General features: G+C 25.7%; 2 protein-coding genes and 1 non-coding gene across 10 annotated transcripts; 2 read left to right on the forward strand and 1 right to left on the reverse strand.

Annotated features, from left to right (window-relative positions):
• Positions 1–5,927: 5,927 nt before the first annotated feature.
• On the reverse strand, positions 5,928–10,394 carry LOC100867927 (uncharacterized). The gene is made up of 12 exons (XM_003693043.4): positions 10,241–10,394; positions 10,017–10,140; positions 9,583–9,729; positions 8,945–9,123; positions 8,623–8,829; positions 8,292–8,513; positions 7,864–8,056; positions 7,588–7,798; positions 7,192–7,498; positions 6,978–7,123; positions 6,528–6,744; positions 5,928–6,295 (listed from the first exon to the last, which is right to left on the reverse strand). Exons 1-12 carry the CDS (start codon positions 10,253–10,255, stop codon positions 6,080–6,082), a joined length of 2,184 nt encoding a protein of 727 aa, XP_003693091.1. The 5' UTR covers positions 10,256–10,394; the 3' UTR covers positions 5,928–6,079.
• A 1,279-nt stretch (positions 10,395–11,673) lies between these two features.
• On the forward strand, positions 11,674–23,723 carry sqd (RNA-binding protein squid). 8 transcript variants are annotated; one of them, XM_086909966.1, is made up of 10 exons: positions 11,674–11,988; positions 15,223–15,258; positions 15,816–15,856; positions 16,058–16,185; positions 16,428–16,574; positions 16,659–16,790; positions 16,878–17,145; positions 19,950–20,021; positions 21,564–21,679; positions 21,862–23,723. In XM_086909966.1, the coding sequence occupies exons 1-9, from the start codon at positions 11,864–11,866 to the stop codon at positions 21,629–21,631; spliced, it is 1,017 nt and encodes a 338-aa protein (XP_086766092.1). In that variant the 5' UTR covers positions 11,674–11,863; the 3' UTR covers positions 21,632–21,679; positions 21,862–23,723. The 8 variants fall into 8 exon arrangements, with proteins under 8 accessions (XP_086766092.1, XP_086766090.1, XP_012340916.2 ...); XM_086909968.1 differs by having other exon boundaries at positions 11,717–11,988; positions 16,878–17,103; XM_086909964.1 differs by lacking the exon at positions 21,564–21,679.
• On the forward strand, positions 16,287–16,354 carry LOC116414268 (small nucleolar RNA snR61/Z1/Z11). Its single transcript, XR_004224752.1, has one exon. It is a non-coding gene; the product is annotated as a small nucleolar RNA snR61/Z1/Z11 (small nucleolar RNA).
• Positions 23,724–24,615: the final 892 nt, after the last annotated feature.

Genomic DNA, 24,615 nt, shown 5'->3' on the forward strand with positions numbered 1-24,615 from the left:
CAAAATTTAGTTCCTCCTCGTGCAACGTGGAGAGGCAGTGCTGACAATGTCGAAGTGACGAAAAAAAAAAAATACGGGAAAAGCTATTAATGGTTGAGCAACGAATTGCATGTTCTCTATGCTATATAAACCAACAGAGCTAAAGTATGGACAAATATAGCATAGTCTGCCTTTATGATTCTATACTCGGTGGACGTGCAACACAATGTGCAGAGCAAATATAGCCAGGCTAAACAAAGATGAAGGCAGAGAATGAATCGCGAAATCGAATCTTCCTATATCTCTTCTCCGCTTCTGCGTGGTCGATATCACTTGACCCACTCTCTTCGAATCTGAAAACTGTACCTTCGCCTTTTACATACGTTGTACACCCACTCCATCCCCGAAAACCTGATTTTATCAAAGATTGTTCTGCAACGTAGAATACAACAACATTGTTAAAAAGGGATATCGGAACTTTCATTGTTCGAATATCGAAATCGATTTTCGAAATAATATTCTTCGACGAGTGGTTGCTCTTATCAATGGTAGAAAATAAAATTTAATCTAAAGCTCTGAAATCGTACAGTAATAATTCTGATATCCAAACGTTTCGTTAAACGAAAATTTTGTAATAAATGTTATTCCTTAGAATAAAATGGAAACAGATTTTTAATTTAATGTAACAACAACGTCTATTATTCCAATATCTGAATGTTTCGAAAATTGAATAAAATTTCCATTATCCGGACTGTACCACCATTTCTATTCGCAACAAAATGTAAGCAAACGACTTTCTTTATTATAGTAAATGGAAATAGAATTTAATTTGAGATTGAATGGTTGGTCGTGATTACATATATGCACAATAAACGGAAAGAAACGTTTAACGTTAATTATTGAAATCGAAATGAGTTTTTCTTTTGAAATTTTGAATTTTGTCTATTCAAGGTATTGGAACAAACAATTTATTCGTCTAATTTTATTTACCGATTTAATTCGTATTACCCCGATTTCGTTGTAAATAAATTAATATTTATATTTCCCTCGGGATATGAAATCAGAATATTCTTTTAATAATCGAACTAAAACATGAAACTAATTATCATAAATCCAGGCAAAAGATGCTTGCTCGTTACACAATGCACTTTATCTCTAACAATCTAAAATAAAAATCAACGATAAAATTAGTTTACTAAAAGTTTTGCAGTTTAGGTTCTTGCAGTCTTCTTAGGATCATATTTCTATAATTTTTCAAAATATACTTTTTACTATACACCTATCTCATTCATCAAAACATAATGAAAACAAATTTTCCAAATCGTAGTACAATACCCAACTTAATTCAACATTTTCAATTCGTTAATTCAAAAAAAATTTTTTAAACACTTGTCACTTCTTTCACATATACTTCACTTCACGTGTTCACTTCACTATATATTTTTTACATTTCCACTTTAAAAAAAAAAAAAAAAAAGAACCTCTTACAATTCATCCGTGTGCCCTGATCGTTTCCCTTAATCTCGCCCTAATTAAAAAAAAAAACATGGAATAACACGGCCCTTTTAGGGAGGGAGGGAGGGAGGGGCGGTTGAAGCGAGGTCACCTCCTCTGTCAAGTGTCGCATCAAAAAGTCAAGCAGCCCACGTCGCAGGAACTTGGTGAATTGAAAAATTGCCACGTGTCAGGTGAAGCACCGGACGACAACAGGCACGTGCACACAGAAACGTGGTAATCGGATACGGTGGAACCGGGTTCCACGGGTATCGAGGGTCGATTCGAGTTCATGGCTCTTGGGCCGAGTGTCGATGCCCACGTAGAGAAAGGGTGTTCTGTTTCGTGATACGAATCGCAACCCCACGTACTTACACGCGTATTTATCGTACGGTCGCAAGATAGCAAGCGTTGTTAATAAATCTCGTTCGTTACGGATCGTTGTGACTATTGGAGGAAAAGGATTGGTATAATGGGATTATGTTATGTATACAGTATGAGATTTTTAACGATGAATTAAGGAAAAGAATATTGTTTGACAGTTGCTCGTGAAAATATTCGAACAATTTTCATTATTTTTAACTTTATCGAAATATTATTTAAAGAGGTGAAGGACTTGGTTTATTATATTCTATTGTAAAAAGAATATTTCTAGGCGAAATTGTATTCAAAAACATTGCTTTGTCTATTGTTATTCTATATATGGGTACAAAGTTTCGTTAAAATTAGAATTTTTAGGTTAGAATTAGGTGAATTTCTTTGTAGTCTTCTAATGCTTTCGTGATATATTGATATCATAAATTGTTATTATCGTTTGTCATTTATTGGACGAAAAAATAAGATAGAAATATGAAACAAGCACAACAAGGTTTTGATTTATAAATAATAACGATGTTTTTGATGAAAATGAATGAAAATAAAATGGATAACGATGCTAAATTACTTTTAATTAAAAAATTTAGTTACTTTTATCTTCAAATAAATTGTGTTCAAAAAGTGCATATTTACGATTTATTTGGAATTAGTGTATATCGAAGATTTTTTGATCTTTTGTATTCAACACGCTGTAACCAATCAAAAATAATAATGCAGAGCAACTATTTTTCGTTGATTTTTTCGTAGATGACTTTGAAAATTATCTGATGGCAGTAATGACACTTGAGTATCAACGAAAGTGGCAATTAACAATAAAAAGCAAAGATCAATTTCATTTTGAAATTGTAAAATCTCTGAAAAAGATAAGAAGGAAATAAAAATTTAAATTAAATTAAGAATAAATAAATCTAATATTATTAAATTCTATATGATTGATTATATTTTTAATAGATTTATTGATATTCTATTAATTTCTTTTTATCATCTATATATTATATCAGATTTAAATTATAATTATAACTAGAAAAAAATATTTTCACACTAATTGAATTCATCACCTACATAATTATAAAACCATAAATCATTAAACCATTAAAGTACCAAAAGATTGCACAGAATTGTTATGGGAATTTCATTTCTACAAAAATGGCAACAGGAGAAACATGAGAAAAGAGGTTAAGATATATCTACTTTCAGGTAGAAATGATTATAATAATTACAACCATGAGTAATTTAGTAAGCATTAGTATTATGATGAGTAAGAATACACGTGTAAAATTTCCTACCAAATACGTATTTAAATCCCAGTGATTTTAATTCATTCTTAATTAAAGGTATAATTATTCGAATATTTACACCATGAATTCCGTCAATCTCTCAAAATATGTATATAATTATTTCGTGTAATTTCAATCTTAGTAAGTATCATAATTCACATACTTAATTAATTATACTTAATAACATTCTTGTTCTCGTTGTTCAACAATAAGACAAAGAAGAAAATAAAATATTTCCATAATTATTTCCTTCATCGCGCAAATGAAACGATTTCACTGCCATCTATCGTATTGCAAAAAGTTTTTTCTTGATCACTGAACGAATTAATTAACATTAAATTTAAAAAAAATTGGATCAATATCATTCATTCATAGAAAAATGTCGAATGAGGTTAAGTTACGATTTAATTTTAGATAAAGGTTAGATAAAGCGAGATGGAGATATTGCATTGACAGAGCGATCTCACGTATTAATCCAGGATTAAAACAACATTATTAGATCGAAAACTCGAAAAGGGAAGCTCCACGTGTAACTTTGAATGATCGATGGCCGTCAAAGTTCTCAAAAAGAAGTTCGATTAGCGCTCGACACGATTTTTCTAAAGCAATATTTCTTCGAGGCAAAGGTTGCCTACGTTTGCTACGTTCAACAAGGGAAGAACAAGATGTTCTCCAAGTAGGAAGTAGTTGTCGATGGGCAAAGTGGGTCACGAGCTCTGACCTCCGCGTCTTTCTACACAACCTCTAGGACCCCGCTTCTCCACTTAATTACCTCCACGTCCTCCATGCGAGGCGAATTTTAACACGTAAAATGTAATTACCGTGACGAGAAAAAATATTTCGGATAATGGGAGAACAAGGATTTGTCGTTGGGAGAAAAGTTGTGCAACATCTTCTTTCGATTCGATAATATATAATAATAGTTATAAAGTAACTTTTCAAAAATCCTGATTTCACCCAACTTCAGTATTGTGAAAGATTTGAACAGAGATTATAGAAGATTGAATCATAAAAAATTGAATTTTTTCTATAATATTTAACGAAGATGGATATTCTCTTGGTAGATAGAAGAAAAATGATTGTTCGAAGTGTAGAAGATTTGGAATTTTTATCTTCTAATAGTATATTTATTTTATGAAATCATGATTGGATAGATTGACTAGATTCGTTATATGGAAACAAAAATTTTTCTCAAATGTTTTTCAAACATTATGTGCTACAAATTAATTTGAAAAAGTTATCTAAAAAAAATTAGATATATATGATTCTGGAATACATTATAAAGAAAAATATATTTATTTATATTTTTTATAACAAACATTAAAATACATTGTAATTTCAAAAGATAAATGATGAAAATACTTATTCATTCAACATCCTCGTCTGTAAGTCACGCATGGAGTAAGTATAGACAAGGAGAATAAATAGCAAGAAAAGGATAGAGATATAGTAAAAATTAGGGAATCAGCGCCATCTCTAGAGTGCCGCAAATGAAACAGATAAAGAAAGGACAGAAAATAATAAGAAAGAGATAAAGATAGAATAAGATTTGTATATTAGCGCCATCTGTTAAATATCAAAAGTATCTCTTTAATCTCTTATAAGGTAAGATAGAGTAAGAATTTACTATCAGCGCCATTTTTTGAAAATTATCAAAAATATTTTTTTAAACTACATAACAGATGGCGCTAATAACAAATTCTTACTCTATTTTACCCTCCTTTAAAGAGATATACTTAAAGAAATAATATTAACATTTAAGAGATGGCGCTAATTTTCATCTTATTCTTATCCTTTTCTCGCTATTTAATTTCCCTGTTTATACTTATTCTAGACAATTATGTGCTTATACTTGATTTTATTTGATTTTAATGGTTTTTTATCTAATCTATTGATTAAAAATCTTAACAGAATTTATTCAATTAAATTTTTATACATTATAAATATATTTATCTTTTTCCATGTAATAATATTCAATATTGTCATTGTAATAATTTTTAATTGCATCTTTAAAACAACGTTATAAGTATATACATTTTAACGTATAATATAAATAAGTAAATAAATAAATAATATAATATAAATAAAAGGAATTCAAAGTTGTATTTTTTTTTATTCGTTGGATAATAGATCTTTAGTTTAATTAAATAAATATAAAAAACCAAAGTAATCAAAGTACATATTAACGTAGATTGGCTAAAAAAAAATTCAACAAACGAATTTGTAACTCAGGTAAAAAACGATCAAAGTTACTACGTTTACCATTGTCAAATCAAATATCAAAGGTTCAGGAGGTCGGATATTTAATACCTCACTTCAAAAGGGAAAGTTCTATTGTCCCTTCGTAGCATTAACGACAGGTAGAGCTTAAAGAAACTATAATGTTCAAAATTTCTAAACTATTCACTCGCTTCAAATTATGATATAATTGTACTTCGTGAGTAGTTTCAATATAATATCGATTAATTAAATTTAAATAAAATTTGTATAATATATATATTTATAATATATATGTATATATTATAAACATATATGTGTATTTAAGATATTTAAAAAAATTCTATAAAATATTTCAAATAGATAAATTTGGAACACTCTTACTTCATTTGAAATGAAAACAAAATACAATAATTAAATCAAGTATAATATAAATATAATAATTAAATATATATATAATATATATAATGTAATATATATATTTTAATGTAATATCAAGTAACTTTTAATATATATATAATTTAATAATATAATATTAACAATAAATTTGATATTTCATTATACATACATACATATATATATATATAAGAATCGATAACACAATCTGATTTATTCATGTAAAATATTTTACATGTATAATATAATACAACGACACAATTTCTATTTTATAATAAAACTACTATATGTATAATATTTATACTATATGTATAAATATATATATATATAAACACAACAACTTAGAAGGGCATATATCTTCTGTTTTCTTTCATTAAAGATAAAGCACGCAAAAATGCTCGATAATCGATTTCTAAACGACCACCTCTTAGTATAGAAAAACATTTATGCATAGCATCCAATTCTCTAATAGTGATTAATTCTAGCATACCTCTAATAGACAAGGCTTTCATCAAACATTCTTTTGAAACTGTACCAATATTTTCTTTATCAAAATTCTGTAATTTAAAAAAAAATTATATATATATGTGTATGCAAAAATATATAATTTCAAATCCAAAATGAAAATTTATAAAAAATTTATAAAAATATATATAAAAAATTATTTATACCCATTCATAATTAAGCATTTGATAAATATTATAAAATATTAATTATCTGATATTTGATTCATTTTTAAACATATAATCTAAAGATTTTAAATAGTAAGGTGTTTCTATAGTTGCAGACCTTGAACAATTCTTCGAGGTTTGGTTGGTGTAATCTGCTTAATTTGTCTATTGCCACCGTCGCCATGTGCCTTTCCTCGAAATTTAAGAATGTTTTAGGGGAAGCTTCTGAAGGCACGTGTTGCACAGGCACTAAAAGTGGAGCCCTTTCTAAACTTCCCGTAGCAACAGCTTCTTCAACCGTTTCCCCAAATCTGACATAATCCACATAATCTGGTCTGTAAAAAAAAATAATATATTGAAAATTGTTAAATTATATTTTAATCTCGTTTGATTAAATATTGTATACCTAAAAAATTAGATCGATTTTATTAGAAACTATAATTGAAATTTTGAAAACATAGAGGTTAAAATATTTATAATTACATTAATTATAAAAATCGCTAATTATACAAAATATATATACATATGCATATGTATTAAATATATATATGTAACATATATTGTATACCTTAAAGGCGATTGAAAAATGTCCATAATAGTTCCCATTTCTGTGCAAGACAAATTACAACGTAGTTGATCCAGCCCTCGCAGAAACTCTGTTCTTTTTATAACATGTTCGTTATGTACGTCATATTGACGCATAAATTCGATAACCTTCCCATGAAAGTAAAAATATTGAATATAAAGGAAGAATATAAATATATTCACATTTTATGCTTTACCTTTATCCTTTCGCGTACAACTTTTGCTTTAATTTTGGCTAAAATTAAAAGTATATTTGTTTCATCATCTGTGAGTACCAATGGCGGTTTTTCAGCATTTATCAGTTTTTTTTCTTTTAACATAGAGTGATATAAAGGTTCCTCAATTGGCAAAGCTTCTAATTCTCTCAAAAACCAATTATAATTGAAGCCTAAATCATTATTATATCTCTGTTCTAATGCAAACTGTTCTTCTTCAGAAAGTAATATAGCAGCAGTCGTTAAAACTTGGCGTAATTGTGAACGCGACACGTGACCTTTATTATGCCTAAAAATTAATTAAAAAACGTAAAAATATAATATCTACTTTTTTAATAACGTGCATGTATATGTTGTTGAATGAAAATTGAAGCGTACCGATCGTAATCTTTGAAAAATTGTTTTATCAAAATTCGTCTTTCATTGACACGATACCGAATTTTCAACAATGTTTCCTCGCAAAGATCTCTTTTGCTTTTTTCTTGGCATTGCCAATCTAAAGTTCCTTTCCTACTTAGTTCCTCTATTTCTTTTGGCGGTGATTCAACCTTCAAATTCGGCAATTTTTCAAGTTCCTTCACGGTAAACACTGCAAATGAACAGGGACGAAAAATAAAAAAATAAATCGATCACACAGTGTATAAAAAAAAATACCTTTGTCAATGTCATCTTCAAATGTACGCCAACATACACGATCTGGATCATTTGGATCTTTATAAAGCGCAATAAGCGCGTCAATTTCCGTTTCCGCGAGATAAAGACGCCCCAAACTTGAAACCTGAAGCCCATCCAATCCTCTCCTGAAGTTAGAAATGGTCGTTTTACCCGCATTCAGAGGATCAAAGTCCTATTATCAATAACCGTTAATTATTTATTTACTATTTGACACATCTATGAGATAAACAAATTTCAAATGTGTATTCTAATATATTAATATAAATTGTACACATATAAACTATAAAAAGAATATCTTAAAAGTATGAAAATTAAATTTTTATTGTATTAAAATTATATTATCCTATATAATATTAAAAACGAATGAAAATTTTATTTACAAATTATTATTGTTTAAAAATTATCACCTTAAAAAATTCCGAAATACGTATTCGATGTTCTAGTATATGTCTTTGAATACGTTGAATTATTTCCATCAAAGGCATTACAGTTTTTTGTTCTTCCATCACCGGATGAAATACGGTTTGCTTTCCAAATACTTTGCTTGGTATTTCTCTACCAATTTCCGGCCTTGGAAGTTTCGGTAATTCAGCCGTGATAATTCGACCAGGAAATTGATCAAGTAACTCCTTTTAAATAAGTAAGATATTATCATAATTTCATTTTGCAATTCATTTGTCAATAAAATAAATTAATCTATAAATTAATAAATAATAAATTCATAAGATAAAATATTACTCCGCCAAGAGCCAGCATTTGATGTTTATCAAAATACGATTGAACTTCGTCGATCGCCTTTAAGAAAGCCACATAATTGATCGTATAAGCATCTTTCGCGAATCTTTTTACAAGCAAACAAAATTCCTCGGAAGCAAGAAGAATACCTAAAAATTTTAAGATTCGTCCGAAATGCGTAAAAGTTACAGTTCCAGCATTTTTTGAAATCTAGATAAAAAGGAAAGTAATAAAGATATTTATCATTCAAAGATAAAAATATAAGAGGCATAAAATATCTTTAATTTTTTTTTTATTAATAATAAAAAAATTATCTTTTACATACCAATTCGTAATCTTGAAAATAAGGTCTTAATATGAGTTTTCTTTTGTTTACAAGAACGGCAATTTGAGTAAGTATAAGACATAATTTTCGGAATTCCGTTGCACTTAATCGATTTACATGTTCTGGATCTTCCCATTCCAAACCAGTTACAAGTGGTTTGTTTTTATCAAATTCAGGAACTATAGGAAAAACAACTATGCTTTTTATTTAATTCTTTTATTTAATTTGTCAGGTTAATAACTCATTGAAAAAATAGTAGATAGTCAAATACGAATATTTATGAGAGAAAATAAATTTTGTTCCAACGATGAGTTCACTTAACGGTACCGAGTCAGGTATGCTGAATAAATACAAATTCTTTTCATATTCAAATTTTTGAAATTTATTTTCTCATTATTTTATTATTTATTTTATTTTTAGTTATTTATTTAAATGAATAATAAAATATATAAAATAATATAATTATTTATGTATCATGTAATACATAATATATAATAGTTTATAATAAATTCGTAATATAATATTATATTACATATATATAAAATCTTTTTAAATATTCGTAAATGATACATAATTAAAAAAAATTTTAATTTGATATTTAACTATTTAACATTCTATTAAATTTAAATTAATCATACCACTAGTGTGAATTATGTCACAAAACTGTGTGTAAAATATTCGACCATCTTGAACACGAAAATAATCGGCCAAGTCACAAATTTCTTTGTCAGATAAACCAATTTGATCCTTCAGTGGGCCAGCCAATACCGAAATAAATTTTGACTCTATGTATTAATAACATTATATAGTTCATATTCAAATACAATCTTCATTAGATATAATATCTGTAAATGCTAAGTATATATCTGTTAAAAATCAATAATAAAATACAAATATAATATTGAATAATATAAAATTTTAATATGATAATTTTAAAAATATGATGCAATTGAAAAATTAAAAATATTATATGGAAAAAATTGAACTATTAAAATTAAAATGAAAAAATGAAAATTATTATACTATATTATACTATTATTTATATTATACTAGATTATATCATATTATATACCTGAGATCAAAGAATTATTATTAGGATCTAACGGTTTGTAAAAGTCCCATAAATTAAAACCCACGCGAAATATTGCAGCTCGTATTTTATTACAAGTACGCCAAACATCTTGTAGCCTCAAAATCTATGGATTATTTATTAGATATGGAAAATTATTTAAAATAAAAGTATTTTTCCTTATATTTTTTCTTATTTTATAAAAAATAATAAAAATCTGACTTTACCTTTTGTTCAGGCATTTCGATAATTGAAAGAGAAAATATTCAAAAATTATATCATTACAAAAATTTTAATCTATCTAAAAATTTTACAATTCGCGAACTAAACTTCCATTTATAAACAAAAAACAAACGTTAATTGATAAAAATATAAAATATCCATTCAAAAAATAAATTCAATCGTTTGATTATTTGTTAGTTATATGACTATAAATATTAACGAAAAATATTTTAAATAAATAAATAAAATAATAATTAAATTTGACGAAAGTATAAATAAACATTAAATAATAAGGACGTTCAATTGTAATTATTATTACAACAACGAGTAAATAATAATAATATATAAAGAATTTAAAATACTACTCTTAATTAACTAATTAAGAAAAAATTTCTTAATTAGTAATAAATATTTTATTTTAATATTGTTTAAAAATTTTATTTTATGATATATAAATTTACACAGTATATTTTTATATCATTGAATGACTGAAGTACATACAACGACATCTAGGTTGATACTAGCGCCAACTATTAGCGTCTACAATGAGAACGCTGAATCAACGGTAAATATTTCCCGCTTTTATTAGACATCAACATGAAAATGAAATCTCATTTTTACTTAATCATTTTAATAAACGTTGATACTCAAATAGTAAAAATAAAAATATAATAATACAAAATTATTAAAATAGTTATATCAAAATTAATTTAGAAGCAATATTTTATTGATTTCTTAGAAATTATGCGCATAGAATTCTGGGAAATGATATTGAATGGAGCTGGATCTTCTCTGAATTCTTATTGGCTGGCATATATTACTTAGCATTTACCACGAATCTTATTGGCTCTACATTTTCGCTCCATTCTCCACACAAGGCTAAAATTTTCGTATACATGCCATTATATTCACTATTGCCCCTTAACATCACTAAAATACTCGACAACATCGATTGGTATAATAGGAGCGTAACAATGTTTTGAATTATTGGTAATTCATTGTTTTCTTGAAATTAAATTTTTTATAATAATTTGTATGGTAAGTAAAACCATTTTCTTACCTAATAATTATTAAAATATTTAATTATACATATAAATAAAATAAGGAATCAGTTCATTAAAAAAGATTATTAAGATATTAATCATTATTTTTAATAATAATAACTATTATTTTTAATTTTCAAAATTTTATTTAATTTTATTTTATTATATTTAAGTTTAAGAAATCAAAAATTAGAGAGTAATTATAATAAATAATGTTCTGTGAAAAAAATATTAATTTTTTTTTCTTACCATTGTATAAAATTTATTATAAATAATATAACATATTTGAAAATTATAAACTAACCTGGTATTAAGTACTAAAGGTACGGCACTGCATGGTGAAATCTGATTGGCTCAGATACCTATTATGGGGGAAGTAAAAGAGATTCCATGATGCTTTGCGCGGAATCTCCTGAGTCAAACTGAGCGCAAGTCGTACCTCTCCCTTCTCCATTCGGCGGCCGATCAGTACGGACGTGAGAGTGTTGTTAGCTCGTGTAGTGTATTTAATTACTCGTTAAAACGCGATTTATAATTGTGTTTTAAGTGTTTCATAAAAATAATAAAAATAAAATATAATAAACTATGGCCGATCAGGAGAATAAGGACTTCAGCGAAGATATTGCCGATCAAAACTTCGAGCAGAACGGCGAAGCAGAGAACGGCGGCGGGGACGCCGCAGAAAATGGCCAAGAATCGCAAGAGGAAAGGTAACCCTTTTCATCTTTAATAACGATCTTGTGATTAAATAAAACGTCGTTTTACAAAATTATCGATTTCGATTCACTTGGTACTTAGAACGCGCGGGAATATAAAGCTTCCAAACGAGAGTTGCTTTGTGCGATACGATTGTCGCGATGACAAAATGGCGGATGCGCGAGGTCCCGAAAATTTGTAATCCGTTCCCATCAATTCTAAAGCGAGCGTTCCTAGTATTGCAGTTAACTTCTTTTATATTGCTGCAGTATAAAGAAATCCTAGGTATCAATCATTTTTTCTAAAACCAACAATAAAAAACAATAAAAGGAAGTGAGTCGGTCAAATTGAAAGGAATGCCGGCCGCAAGTTCAGAAAGGGCGCGCCCACGCATTGTTGTAAAGTTTATAAAGAAAAAATGAATTTTTATTGCTTAATCAAGAAATTTTATATATAGATTTGATACGCTTTGCTTGGGCACATCTTTTTTTTTAATTTTTTGTTACTAATACATCGTATCACGTCCTCGTGTTTTTCACACACAACACGCATTTATGCGTCAAACCAGAACATTAAATAATATATCATAAATGTAATGAGTATATAGATTATTCAGGGAGGGTAATGCGTAATGATCTTTGGTTATTTAGAATTGTCGTGATGTTTATTAGAATTATTAATAGATTGTAAGAATTTTTGGTGGTAGGGCAGAGCACTTTGCCTTTCCCCTTTTTCAGCGTAACGAGATCTCAAGCTGGACGATTTGCTCATCGACGAATTTAGATGTCAATGTTGATGTACGGACACAGTCTATGTAAATATTTTGTAATGTCGCATATACGTTCGTTTTTACTTTCTTCTACTATCACAGCATTTTTAGTTTTATACCTAAGGGATTCGACTTTTTTTTCTTTATATCCCTACAGCTTTGGATTATCACAAACTCTTACATAGTTTGGGGTATGTTTTTGCAATATGGGTAAGCTACTTTAGATTGTAACTTGTAGAACTACTTCAATTGATACTGGGAAAGAAGATGTAACCTTCAAATTTATTAAAATGTATAGTTTTTATATCTGTTATAAAAAATTTTATAAATAATAGGTAAAATAAAAAAATTATTATTATTATATATAAAACAAAATTTGGAGGTATGCTTCCTCTCACCCAAATACCAGAAGTACAAATGCGTGTTAAAGGATGTGATATCTATGTATGAAGTAACAAAAAATAACTTAAAGCTGGCATTTCCTTATTTATTATATCAGTCTATTACAAGTAAAAGAGAAAATCAAAAGTAAATATTGCATGTTCTTTATTGCAAAATTATAATAAGGTAACTATACATATATGAATAATAAGTATTTTAACTTTATAAGTGCTGTTGTTGCGAGGTATACATTTATCTGTTTAAAATTTTGTAATTTTGTGTAAACTCCTTATTTCTGCTCTCCTTCCTAGTTAATTCTATTCTAGTTTTGTAAATGATAAAAAGAAGTTATTTCATCAATGATAAAAATTTCTACACATTACGCAAATAATAATTGTAATATTTTTATAGAGCATAAACTTTGAAATGCATTTTTGGCCAGCTGAGTCTTCCTCATTGATTCATTGCAGCAGAATTCTGGTTAGTCAATTCTTCATGATTGACAATATGTACGCTTACCTGGGATCTGTGAACTGAACCGTGAAGCCTTATGATTGACTTCTGAGTCTGAATTATTGTGAGAAGTCTACTTCAAGTTCAAGTCCGTCATGTTTCGTCACAACACAAGCACTGGAAGTCGAGTCAATTACGTCAGATCAATAAGTCTCGCACAGACACACACTTGCCTGCTGGGTCACGCGTAGAGTAATTTCTGATCAGATGTCAATGCTGTTTGGGCGTGATCAAAGCACAGAGTCACTAGGGCCAATGCGAAAAACTCCTATAGGTCGGAATGCCATTAACCCAGTTTATGTGGCTTGATCTGCAGGTGGCAAACGACCCAGTGCGATTATGGCGGGCGGCTCGCAACCGGCTAACCGTGACCCGACCAACAACTGATTACCGGCGAGTGACTGGTGCCTACGGTATTTATCACCAGCCCTAGATGATATATGAAAAGATCAATCTAAGTACAGACAACTATCATCACACTGCCAGAAAAGTGAAAAATTGCAGCTTATTATATTTGTGTATGAAAAGGCTGAAAAGCATATCAGGACTTGAAATATAATATTTTGCTGATGAATAAACAAAAAGAGAGAAATACTATACATATATAAATATACTATAAATAAACAAAATATTATGTGCATATAGATATTTAAAAAATATCAAGAAGTGACCATCATTAACTTGTAATATGGAAACAATTTTTTTAGCTTTTTAATAGAGTTGCAGTCTATCTACCATATGTCAATTCTTTGGGCCAATCAGCAGTCAGAGTTCAACTTGGAAAAGATAAATTTTATTTCCTTTAGGAGCAGCTGTATGTCAACTGGAGTTATAACTATTGTTCGGGTTCACATGAACATCGTGAAAAGTACTTTGCTCTCTCAATGCGTTAATTTTTACATATCTACTTTTTTCCAAGTTTTTTCCTTTAATTTTTGTTGATAAATATATTTATCTGAAGTTCAAATCAAGGTCTATGTGGTGTGCAAAGCAGTCTTCTCATGGTTGTTTCTCATAATCCTGTTTTTTTTATTAAGGACAAACATAATTTTCATACAATAAGATTATCAGTGAGTTCATTTATTCTAGGTAATTTTGTGTCCTTATTAATATACGTAACTATCAAATTAAGATAATTTTATTCTCGCAAAATTATTTATTCTTCCAAATTTTAAAGTAGACATTAATGTAGGTCACTTAATTGATTATAGATTAAATTTACATGATTTATATATACATGAGTATATATTATATATTTATATACATAAGAAGCATTTAATAAATTACGTACATTACCTATTGAAAAAATTCCTTACCAAAATGTCTTTTAAAAGTTTATCCAGTGCCCTTTTTCCAAATAATATATAATTATTGATCTATTGCATCTCTTATATATTGTCAATATTAAATTTTAATATTTTAACTTTTATTCTAATTTTTCCAGGGGTCAAGTCAAACTCCTTTTTCAAATATAAATGGAAATAATTTGTAACAAAATTTAAATTTTTGCTTCAAACTTAGTCCTTAAAATATTTATATAAATTTCAAAGATCATTATAATAAAATATATTACATTGCTTTGCAGGTCAACCGGGGGTAATCAGGATTCTTTAAATGATAGGTACATTTTTTTTATTATTATTATTGTTATTAATTTAGTTTTTAAATTATATATAATAATAAATGTTCATTCAAAAAGCATGATTTAAATTCTAATAATTTTACTAGAAGAAAATTTTCTTTTAATTAAAATTAAAAATTAAAATATAAATATCAATTAAAAATTATTTATAAATGAATAGTTATATAGTATAATTTTTATTAGATTTTTTTTATATAACGTATTTGTGGAACATCTTTAGAGAGTTAATTATAAAAAAATCAAAATAAAGTTGATATACAAAAATGATTAAGACTTATTAAGTTATAAGCAATTGAAGTTTATTTTAAGTATGGAGTAAAACTTTGTATGATTATCTCCATAATAGTGTTGTTAAAGTATTTCCATTTTGTTTTATCTAATGAGAATTTATAATTTAATAAATAATAACTAATTAAAAGATGAATTAAAAGAAACTTTTTAAAAGATGCTCAACAATATATAATACTTTATATAAAAAAAATTCTTTCAAAATTGATGATTTAAGTCAAATATTGTAACATTTTTATTTTTTATAGGAAATTATTTGTGGGTGGATTAAGCTGGGAAACTACAGATAGTGAGTATTTTTTATTTATTTATTTTAAAAATTATAATATAATATTATTTATAAACTATGATGTTATTTTACTTAGGACACCTTCAGATGATATCAATCATATGAGATCAAACTTAATACTGAGTTTTCATAAAAATTTAACGGTGTAAATAATTAATAAATTTAATTATTAAAATTTTAAATAAGCATGTTAATTTTCAGAGGAATTAAGGGATCACTTTGGTACATATGGTGATATTGAAAGCATTAATGTCAAAACAGATCCTAATACGGGACGGTCGCGGGGATTCGCTTTTATTGTTTTTGCAAAAGCTGAATCGTTAGATAAGGTAAAATTATGAAATAATAAGTTGTATAAAAAAATATTTGATTATGATCAATTATGTATAAAAAATAATATAAATAATAAGTTGTATAAAAAAATATTTGATTAATATGATGATAATTATGTCCAGTTCTGCTACTGAAATCATTTGAAGATATTCCAATTTCTGAAAAAAAGTTATTCGGAGATATCAATTTTTAAGATTATAAAAAAAATAAATTTTTATAAAAATCATTTACATTTTAGATTATGGCAGCTGGTGATCATGTAATTAATAATAAGAAAGTCGATCCTAAAAAAGCAAAGGCTAGACATGGTAAAATTTTTGTTGGTGGTCTTTCGACGGAATTGTCGGATGATGATATTAAAAATTTCTTTTCTCAATTTGGAACAGTAAATATTATAATTTTTTCTATTACAAAAATTATTCATTTATTCTTCAGAAAAAATATAATGAAATTAAATAATTTGTTATAGATTGTCGAAGTGGAAATGCCATTTGACAAGACAAAGAACCAAAGGAAAGGATTTTGCTTTATTACTTTTGAATCTGAACAAGTAGTAAATGAATTATTGAAAACACCTAAGCAGACAATCAATGGTAAAGAAGTATGTATAGCAATACGATACGTGAATTAATTGATTCTAAAAAAAACTACATAAAAAATAATATTAATGTTGAAATAAATTAAATAGGTTGATGTGAAAAAAGCAACACCAAAACCAGATGGCATGGGAGGTATGCGTGGCGGTGCTGGTGGTCGAGGCGGCCGTGGCGGAAGAGGAGGTAGAGGACGTGGTTTTGGTGGTCAAGGTGGTTGGGGCCAAGGTGGATACGGAGGAGGTTACGGCGGCGGTTACGGACAAGGCGGTTATGGCGGTGGCTATGATGGATACGGAGGAGGCTACGATTATTACGGCGGTGGGTACGGCGGCTATGGTGGTTACGACTACAGTGGATACGGTAATTTTATTGATTATTATTAAAAGAACTTACACGCGCTTATCGCTGTGTAGGATTATATTGAATTTAATTTCACTTTTTTCTAATAATCAGTAGCAGATGATTTTTTGCTGCTACCGTCCCAGTGTATTTGGCAAACAAACATAATTATTACAAGTATTATATTTTATTTATTATTATTTATTTATTTATTCCATTCTTTATACATTTCATTAATTTTTTAATATCTCAAATAATATAGATTTCTATTAATATTTAAAATCATTAAAACTTCTAAATTTAATATTAATCTGATATATTATACATATAATAATTTTTTTATTACGCACATAAACTTAAATTTTATAAAATAATTTTAAAATAAATTTTTATTATTAAATATAATTTAATATAATATATTGATGTTTTTTATTAAAATACGATACAACTTATATTATTATTATATTATTATTATTATTATAATATATTTTCGAATTTTAAATTTTATTAATAACAAATATTTGAATTTTTTATGATTGATTTAATTTAATAATTTCAAATTAATAATATTAATAAATAATTTTTAGATAATTTTAGATTAAAACTATAACAAAATATTAATATTTAAAAAATAAATCTTTTTTATCTTTACAATAAATGTTTTGAGCCATATACATATGGGATGAATTTTAAAAATAATGATCAAATTTTAAATAAGGTTTTCAAAATTACCTGACACGAAGTTTTAATTATCCATACCTCCTATAAAATTTTTCTTTAAGTAAAATTTTATAGAAAATTTTTTATTTATGTTATATAAATTTAAATTTATCTTGGTATAGTATAATATTAATTTAATATTATATAAGTATAAATTATATTAAATGATATAAAATTAATATGATAGATTAATGTTGCAAATTGAGCGCTGGTTTGCAGATAAATCAGCGGAGTCTTTATTTTTAATATTATTTATATTATTAAATTTTAAGTATTGAAGAATTAAATATAATGTAAAAATTAAAGTATAAATTATATAATTTAATATAAAATTAAGAGAGTAAACCAGCAGCTCAGATATATAGGAACTACATTCGGATTATGTTCTTTTGTTTTAAAATATATTTTATATTTTTAAATTATAAAAATAATGTATAATATATATGCTATATAATATTAAAAAAAATAACATAATCCGAAAGATAAACCCCTACTTCCAGAGGGTTGGCTGTTTTTGAGCTGTGATCAAATAATTTATTAATTCTAACAATTTCCTAAGTTAAATTTTTTAATACCTTATTAATATTTAATTTATATATACATATATATACACACATACATATGAACGACATTAAATTCAGGAAAGCAGGATATCATATAATATGTAACAGTGAATGTGTGAAGATAAATAAGATTATAATTCAATTTAACATTCTTTAAAAAATTTAATTTCTTTGTATATATTTAATTAATATAATATGCAGAGCTAGAAAGGAAACTAATAAAAAAAATGCAAATCTTGGTTGTTTTCACTAAATTCAATATATTCATAAAATAAAAATAGATATATAGGTGATTTAAATAATATTAATTAAAAATGTCATATTTATAAATAATGTATATAAAGAAGAAAATATTGCTGTTTTATTAATATTCTTTCCAGTTCTGCATCTTACAATCATTTTTTTAAGTTATTTCTTTAATTCTTAATATTTATTAAGAATTATTACAATAAAAAATTCATTATAAATCATTTTATTAATAAAATATTACACAAAAAGTATTGATTTCATATATTCATTGATAAATATCAGTGAATCATGAAATAAATTCTTTTATATATTTACTATCATAACTCTTAAGTTCTGTAGACTTGCTAACTTCAACACATATAGTCACTGTAACATAGTTATATGTGAACTTTAAATGTGTGGAGAACATAAAAGCAAAACTTATACAGGACAATGTCGTATGATATGGTATATTAAACCTCCAATCCTTGCTTTCAAGTCCTGCCACGTAATCCTAATGTGCATGCTTTCACATATTTCACATAACCACTTCATTCATAAAACTAACACACTCTTTAAATGATAATAATATCAATACTTGCAATAATTGTGTTTGATTTTTTTTTAATTGTGTTTCATTATGATGTTATTATTATAACTTTTTTTTCATAAGAAAAAACAAAATCATTAAAAATGAAAATATTATTTATCAATTATAAAATTATTTCCTGTTACATATATTAAATAAAAATAAATCTTAAAAACACAATAGCAAGTCCACGATAAACTTACATATATATCTATTTGCGTGTTCGACCCTGCACACACTTTTTTCCTGGGACTGTGGCAAATAATTATAAATTATTACACTAAACTTTTTCGTCATAAAGAAGTTTAAGTGCATGCCACTTCATGTTAACGGTATAATAAAATCATAGTATTTTTCGATACATAAGTTTATGAACAGCCTCTGCACTAGTATTACATATTAAATGTGCAAACAATAAACCCTTTGGAAGATAAGATTATTTCTTAATATTGTTGAATATTGTTAAATATTGTTTTAAATTCATATAATATACAGATTTAATATAATTTGAACTATATATTTTTATAAGAAAAAATATTTAATACTAAAGTTTAAATTTAATAATTTTTTTTTGTATAATTGTATTTAACATATATTATGTATTAAATATATTGTACCGGCGATCATTATTATTATTATCATAGATATATTATTCTATAAAAGCACAATTGCCGGTTTATACTGACCCCATTTGTCTCTTATACCGTGTGTTCCATGAAACGCAGACGGCTATGGCTATGGCGGTGGTAGTTACGATGGTGGCTACAGTGGTGGGCGCGGTGGTGCACGCGGTAAAGGTACGCATTAGCGTTCCTTCTCTATTTTGTATTCCCGAACGTGTCCTCTACTTTATTAGCAAATTCCAATTTCTAAATTCACATTCATTCATCAATTATTTTTCATCAATCATACTACTTTGCATCTTATTTTTGTTTATGTTCTTCCTTCATCATTTCCCTTTATTTTCTTTCTGAAGTATGTGTGTACATGTACGTGTGAGCATATGAAATTTTTACATTTATAGTTACGATACTAATAAGAATAATAAATTTTCAGCAATTATAGATAGAGTATTATTAAGTGTATCTGTATACAAATACTTTATTTTTATATCATTTTTAATAATATTTTTATTTTATTTTTTTTTTATATTTGTAAATTAATATCTATTTATTCTAATTTCTTTAACCATTTTTCAGAAATTTTTGTGTAATTGAAATATTTTATATTTCATTTTTTTTTATACATACAAATATTTTTTAATATGTTCTTAATAGTATCATAATCATCTAACAATTTTAATAATAAATTTGTAAGCACAAAAATTTATTAATTTTATTAATTTAAATAAAAAATGCATATATATTTAAAAATTAGTAAAAATTTATAATTTATATTCACAAATGAAACTAAGACAAAAAATCTTAATATGTGCTAGTATTTTATTTTAAATAAATTATATTTTTCACGTGTCTCTTCAATATATTTAAAATATTTAATTGTTATAATATCACTAATATAAATATAGAAACATAAAATTAAATGTTTTACTATTTGAAATTCGTCATTTTTAAGATTTAAAATTATTATACTGATATATTGCTATGTTTCTTTTGTGAAATGTATATTTTTATAGATATATTCTGAAAAAAAAATATATAGAAAAATGTTATTTGTTTATCTATATATTTTGTGCATACAACACAACCTAATTAAAATTAATGATTAATTAAAAATTATTTTTCATGCTAATACTTCACTCATTTCATCTTTATTTCATTTTTCACATCCTTAACCTTAAACATTTCTGGTTATTCAAAGCAATTTAAATTATTATAATATTAATGATATATTAGATTATGTTTTGATAATAGTATATAAGAATTATTAATATAAGTTTAAAATAAAGCCTTAGTAAAATAATTATAAATTATTTAAGTAAGTTACAATTTTTTAAATATACATACAGTGTAGCAATATGAAGATTTCAGTATTTCAGCATGTGCAGATTCCAGAAATGTGTAAGGAGAAAAGGAGAGTATGAATCAGAACGCAGCCTTGCAGCTTACTACCTTAGCCTGTAGCCTCTATGTAGATTCTTCGTAGTTTTATATCCATTACGTTAGTCTGTATATCTATATATTATTTCGTACTTTATTCTATTATTAATAGAAGTGTGCGTGCGGTAATTTCTACAAATAAATCGTTTTGTAGTTAATCTTTTCTAATTTCTCCAAAAAAAAAAAAAAGAAAAGAAAAGAAAAAAAACTACGGGAAGAAGAAAGCGGAGAGATATATCCAACTTGCTGGACTAACGTACATCGTGGATATTGTTTCAGGAGGCTCAGGCTACGGCGGAAAGCAGAGGGGAGGTGGTCGTCAGAACCAAAGGCACCAACCCTATTAATGGAAATCATTCATTGCGACCGCAATGCAATTCGCATTGTAACCGCTGGTGAGTCATCATAGCTTCCTGACATCTATAAATTCAACAACCTTTCTTTTCCTCTTCCAGTGTCATTTATGTTGAGCATTATCAATGATTTCATGTGGTTCCACAATAAAAATATTTATAACAATATAAATATTATATATAAATAATATAATAAACATTTAAATATTTATTCTTATTTTCAGGTTTCCTATCTCATCACTCGTTAAATCATCATTCCATTAAACCACGTCACTTTCAGCAAGATTTTCAACAACGCAGACTACTGCCGCAAAATAAAATGAATCATCAGGAGTCACGACAAAAACTGTAATAGCTTCATATTTTGCGTCTAGCAATACATCTGTATTATGGAGACAACAAAAGCAAACATATATACATATATATATTATATATATATAGGTACACAATGCTTTCTTCCATCTCTCGTTTACCCTTTTGTACAAAGTGAAAAATACTTCATATTTCACATTGGTCTCTTTCCTCATTTCATCTTATTTATCGCTAATTTTTTACTGTTAGTACGTTACGTTGTTCAACGTAAGGTAATTTGTAACATAGTACGTTTGAAAAATATTAATATTATATGCTGACATAAATATAAATACAGCATAATGATTATTTCAAATGTATGGATGATTACATCGATGATATGCCTTACGATGAGATATTGTAACGTAATATTTTTGTGCAAATGGGAAAGCAAAAGATGATAGGAAATAATTTAAATACAGATATATTAGGAACAATCAAGTTTCTCATTCATCGCTTGGGACTATTAAGAAATAACCTGTCCCTATTTTTAACATTAAGATTATTTTAATTTGTCTATAAACTAAACTTAATAAGAGGAGATCCACTATAGAAGAGTAAGCAGGCAATGTACTTTTTACACGGCTACGATAAGACAAAAATGAAAAGTACCGAGTTGTTTATAATGATTGTGTGAGGTATGAAATAAGAGGTAAAAAGATTATTGCTTCCTTATTGGTAAGAAGAATAGGATAAAATAAATTCATTTTGTGTACATAATATATACCGCGTATGTTTGTATTTGTGTTAACCGATCCTAATAATTTAATTTTTGGAAAATGATATGTACACAATATTTCATTAAAATATAGTGATAAACATCTATACATTAGATTTAAATAAGACTGACACGAGGATTTAGTGAATTTGTATTACAAACAATATTTTGCTGATTCTACCACAGTACATGCATCGAGCTAGGTATTCTTTCAGTTTTTATTCTACACTCAAGAACAACACATGTACATTATATTTATATATCGATAGTTTCATTCTAGGCAAAGAACATCGTAATAAGATTTTTAAACTAAAAGAAAATATTGTATTTTTCTCAAATTCAACACTGTTCTATGTCACAAAAGTATTACATTAAAAAAATTAGACAAAAAATATTGCCTTTTTTTAATTTCACAGTTTAAAATGAAATGTACAAAATGCATTCTCAATAATATTAAATATTTTCATTGAATAGTATTGTATAAATTCTTATTGTCTAATTAAATTGTAGAAAATAAGATATATTTCAATTAAATTTTCTATTAATTAAGAAAGTATATTTCAATTTATTAAGTTTTATAATTTTTTATACGATTCGTTAAACGATATTTTTTGCTTACTAATTTCTATTTAAAAAATATAAAGAATTTCTATCTTGATGTGTATATAAAATGGGGAATTTGATATTTTTACTTATCTTGTGTTATGAAATATTTTGATCATTAAATTAAAGAATTTTTTAACAGCTTTAATACAATAAAATTTTACAAAATTCAATTGTATGAAAACATATAGAGTATATTAAAATAAAGTATGAAATTTATTTTTAGGAGAATAATATATAAAAAATCAATTTTAAAATATTTGTTTTCCCCGCGTAGAGAAGAAATGTTTAAGATAATTTTCATAACATACAATTTAAGTTTGTTTCACTTATTTGTAAAAATTCTTTGGTATGTAAATTTTATGAGTTTTTCATTTGTGTACTTTATATAATTAAATGTATTATGTATTCTAATACTTTGTTTTATTATAATTAAACCTTAAAAATCAATTATTTTTAATGTTATATATATTAATATAATTAAATAAAATTATTGAAAACATTTTTTCATTATAGATCATTATAAATTTTTTTTTGTTATAAAGTATTGTATATAAAAAATTAAAAATATTACTTGTGGAATCTAATTTTGTTTATTTTAAATATCTTTATTAATTTTTATTTTATTATTTAAAATTATTCATTAAAATTTATAATTATAACCATGATTTTTTTTTTAAATTAAAGATTTTGTTATTCAAATCACTAGATTTATTATATTATTAATTATTTATTATTTATTAATAATAGTTTGAAATATCGATAATAACAAAATTATTTCTGAAAAAATATAAATAAATAATGACTTTTATAAGATAATATTTAGATTACTTTTATTTATTTTTAATAAATATTATTTATTAATATACAATCATATTATATAAAAATAAATATAAAAACATTTTACAAAAATAATAAAAAAAAATATTTTTAATTTGAAGTATTTTTTTTAAATATTTTCTTCGAATTAAAGGTGTGATAAAATAAAAGTCATTTTTTAAAAAATGTATTATTTTTATTTTTAATTATATACAAATAATTATAATAATCTTTAACAATCATATTTTAGTCTTAAACAAAAATCAGAAAGATAAAAGTATATATATATATATATATATATATATATATATATATATATATATATATAATCAAAATAAATAAATGATAAAAAGTAAAACATAAACTATGCTATTAATATAATTATTTTAAAATTTTAATTGTTTTATATATAAAATAAAATAAATATAATTTATGGAAAATAATTTATATATTAGTATATAAATACACACTATAAGATATTAAGCTA

The sequence above is a fragment of the Apis florea genome, unplaced genomic scaffold (genome assembly GCF_048593485.1).
Source record: "Apis florea isolate Af1SG1 unplaced genomic scaffold, ASM4859348v1 contig_3170_pilon, whole genome shotgun sequence".
In the NCBI taxonomy this organism is placed as follows: domain Eukaryota; kingdom Metazoa; phylum Arthropoda; class Insecta; order Hymenoptera; family Apidae; genus Apis; species Apis florea.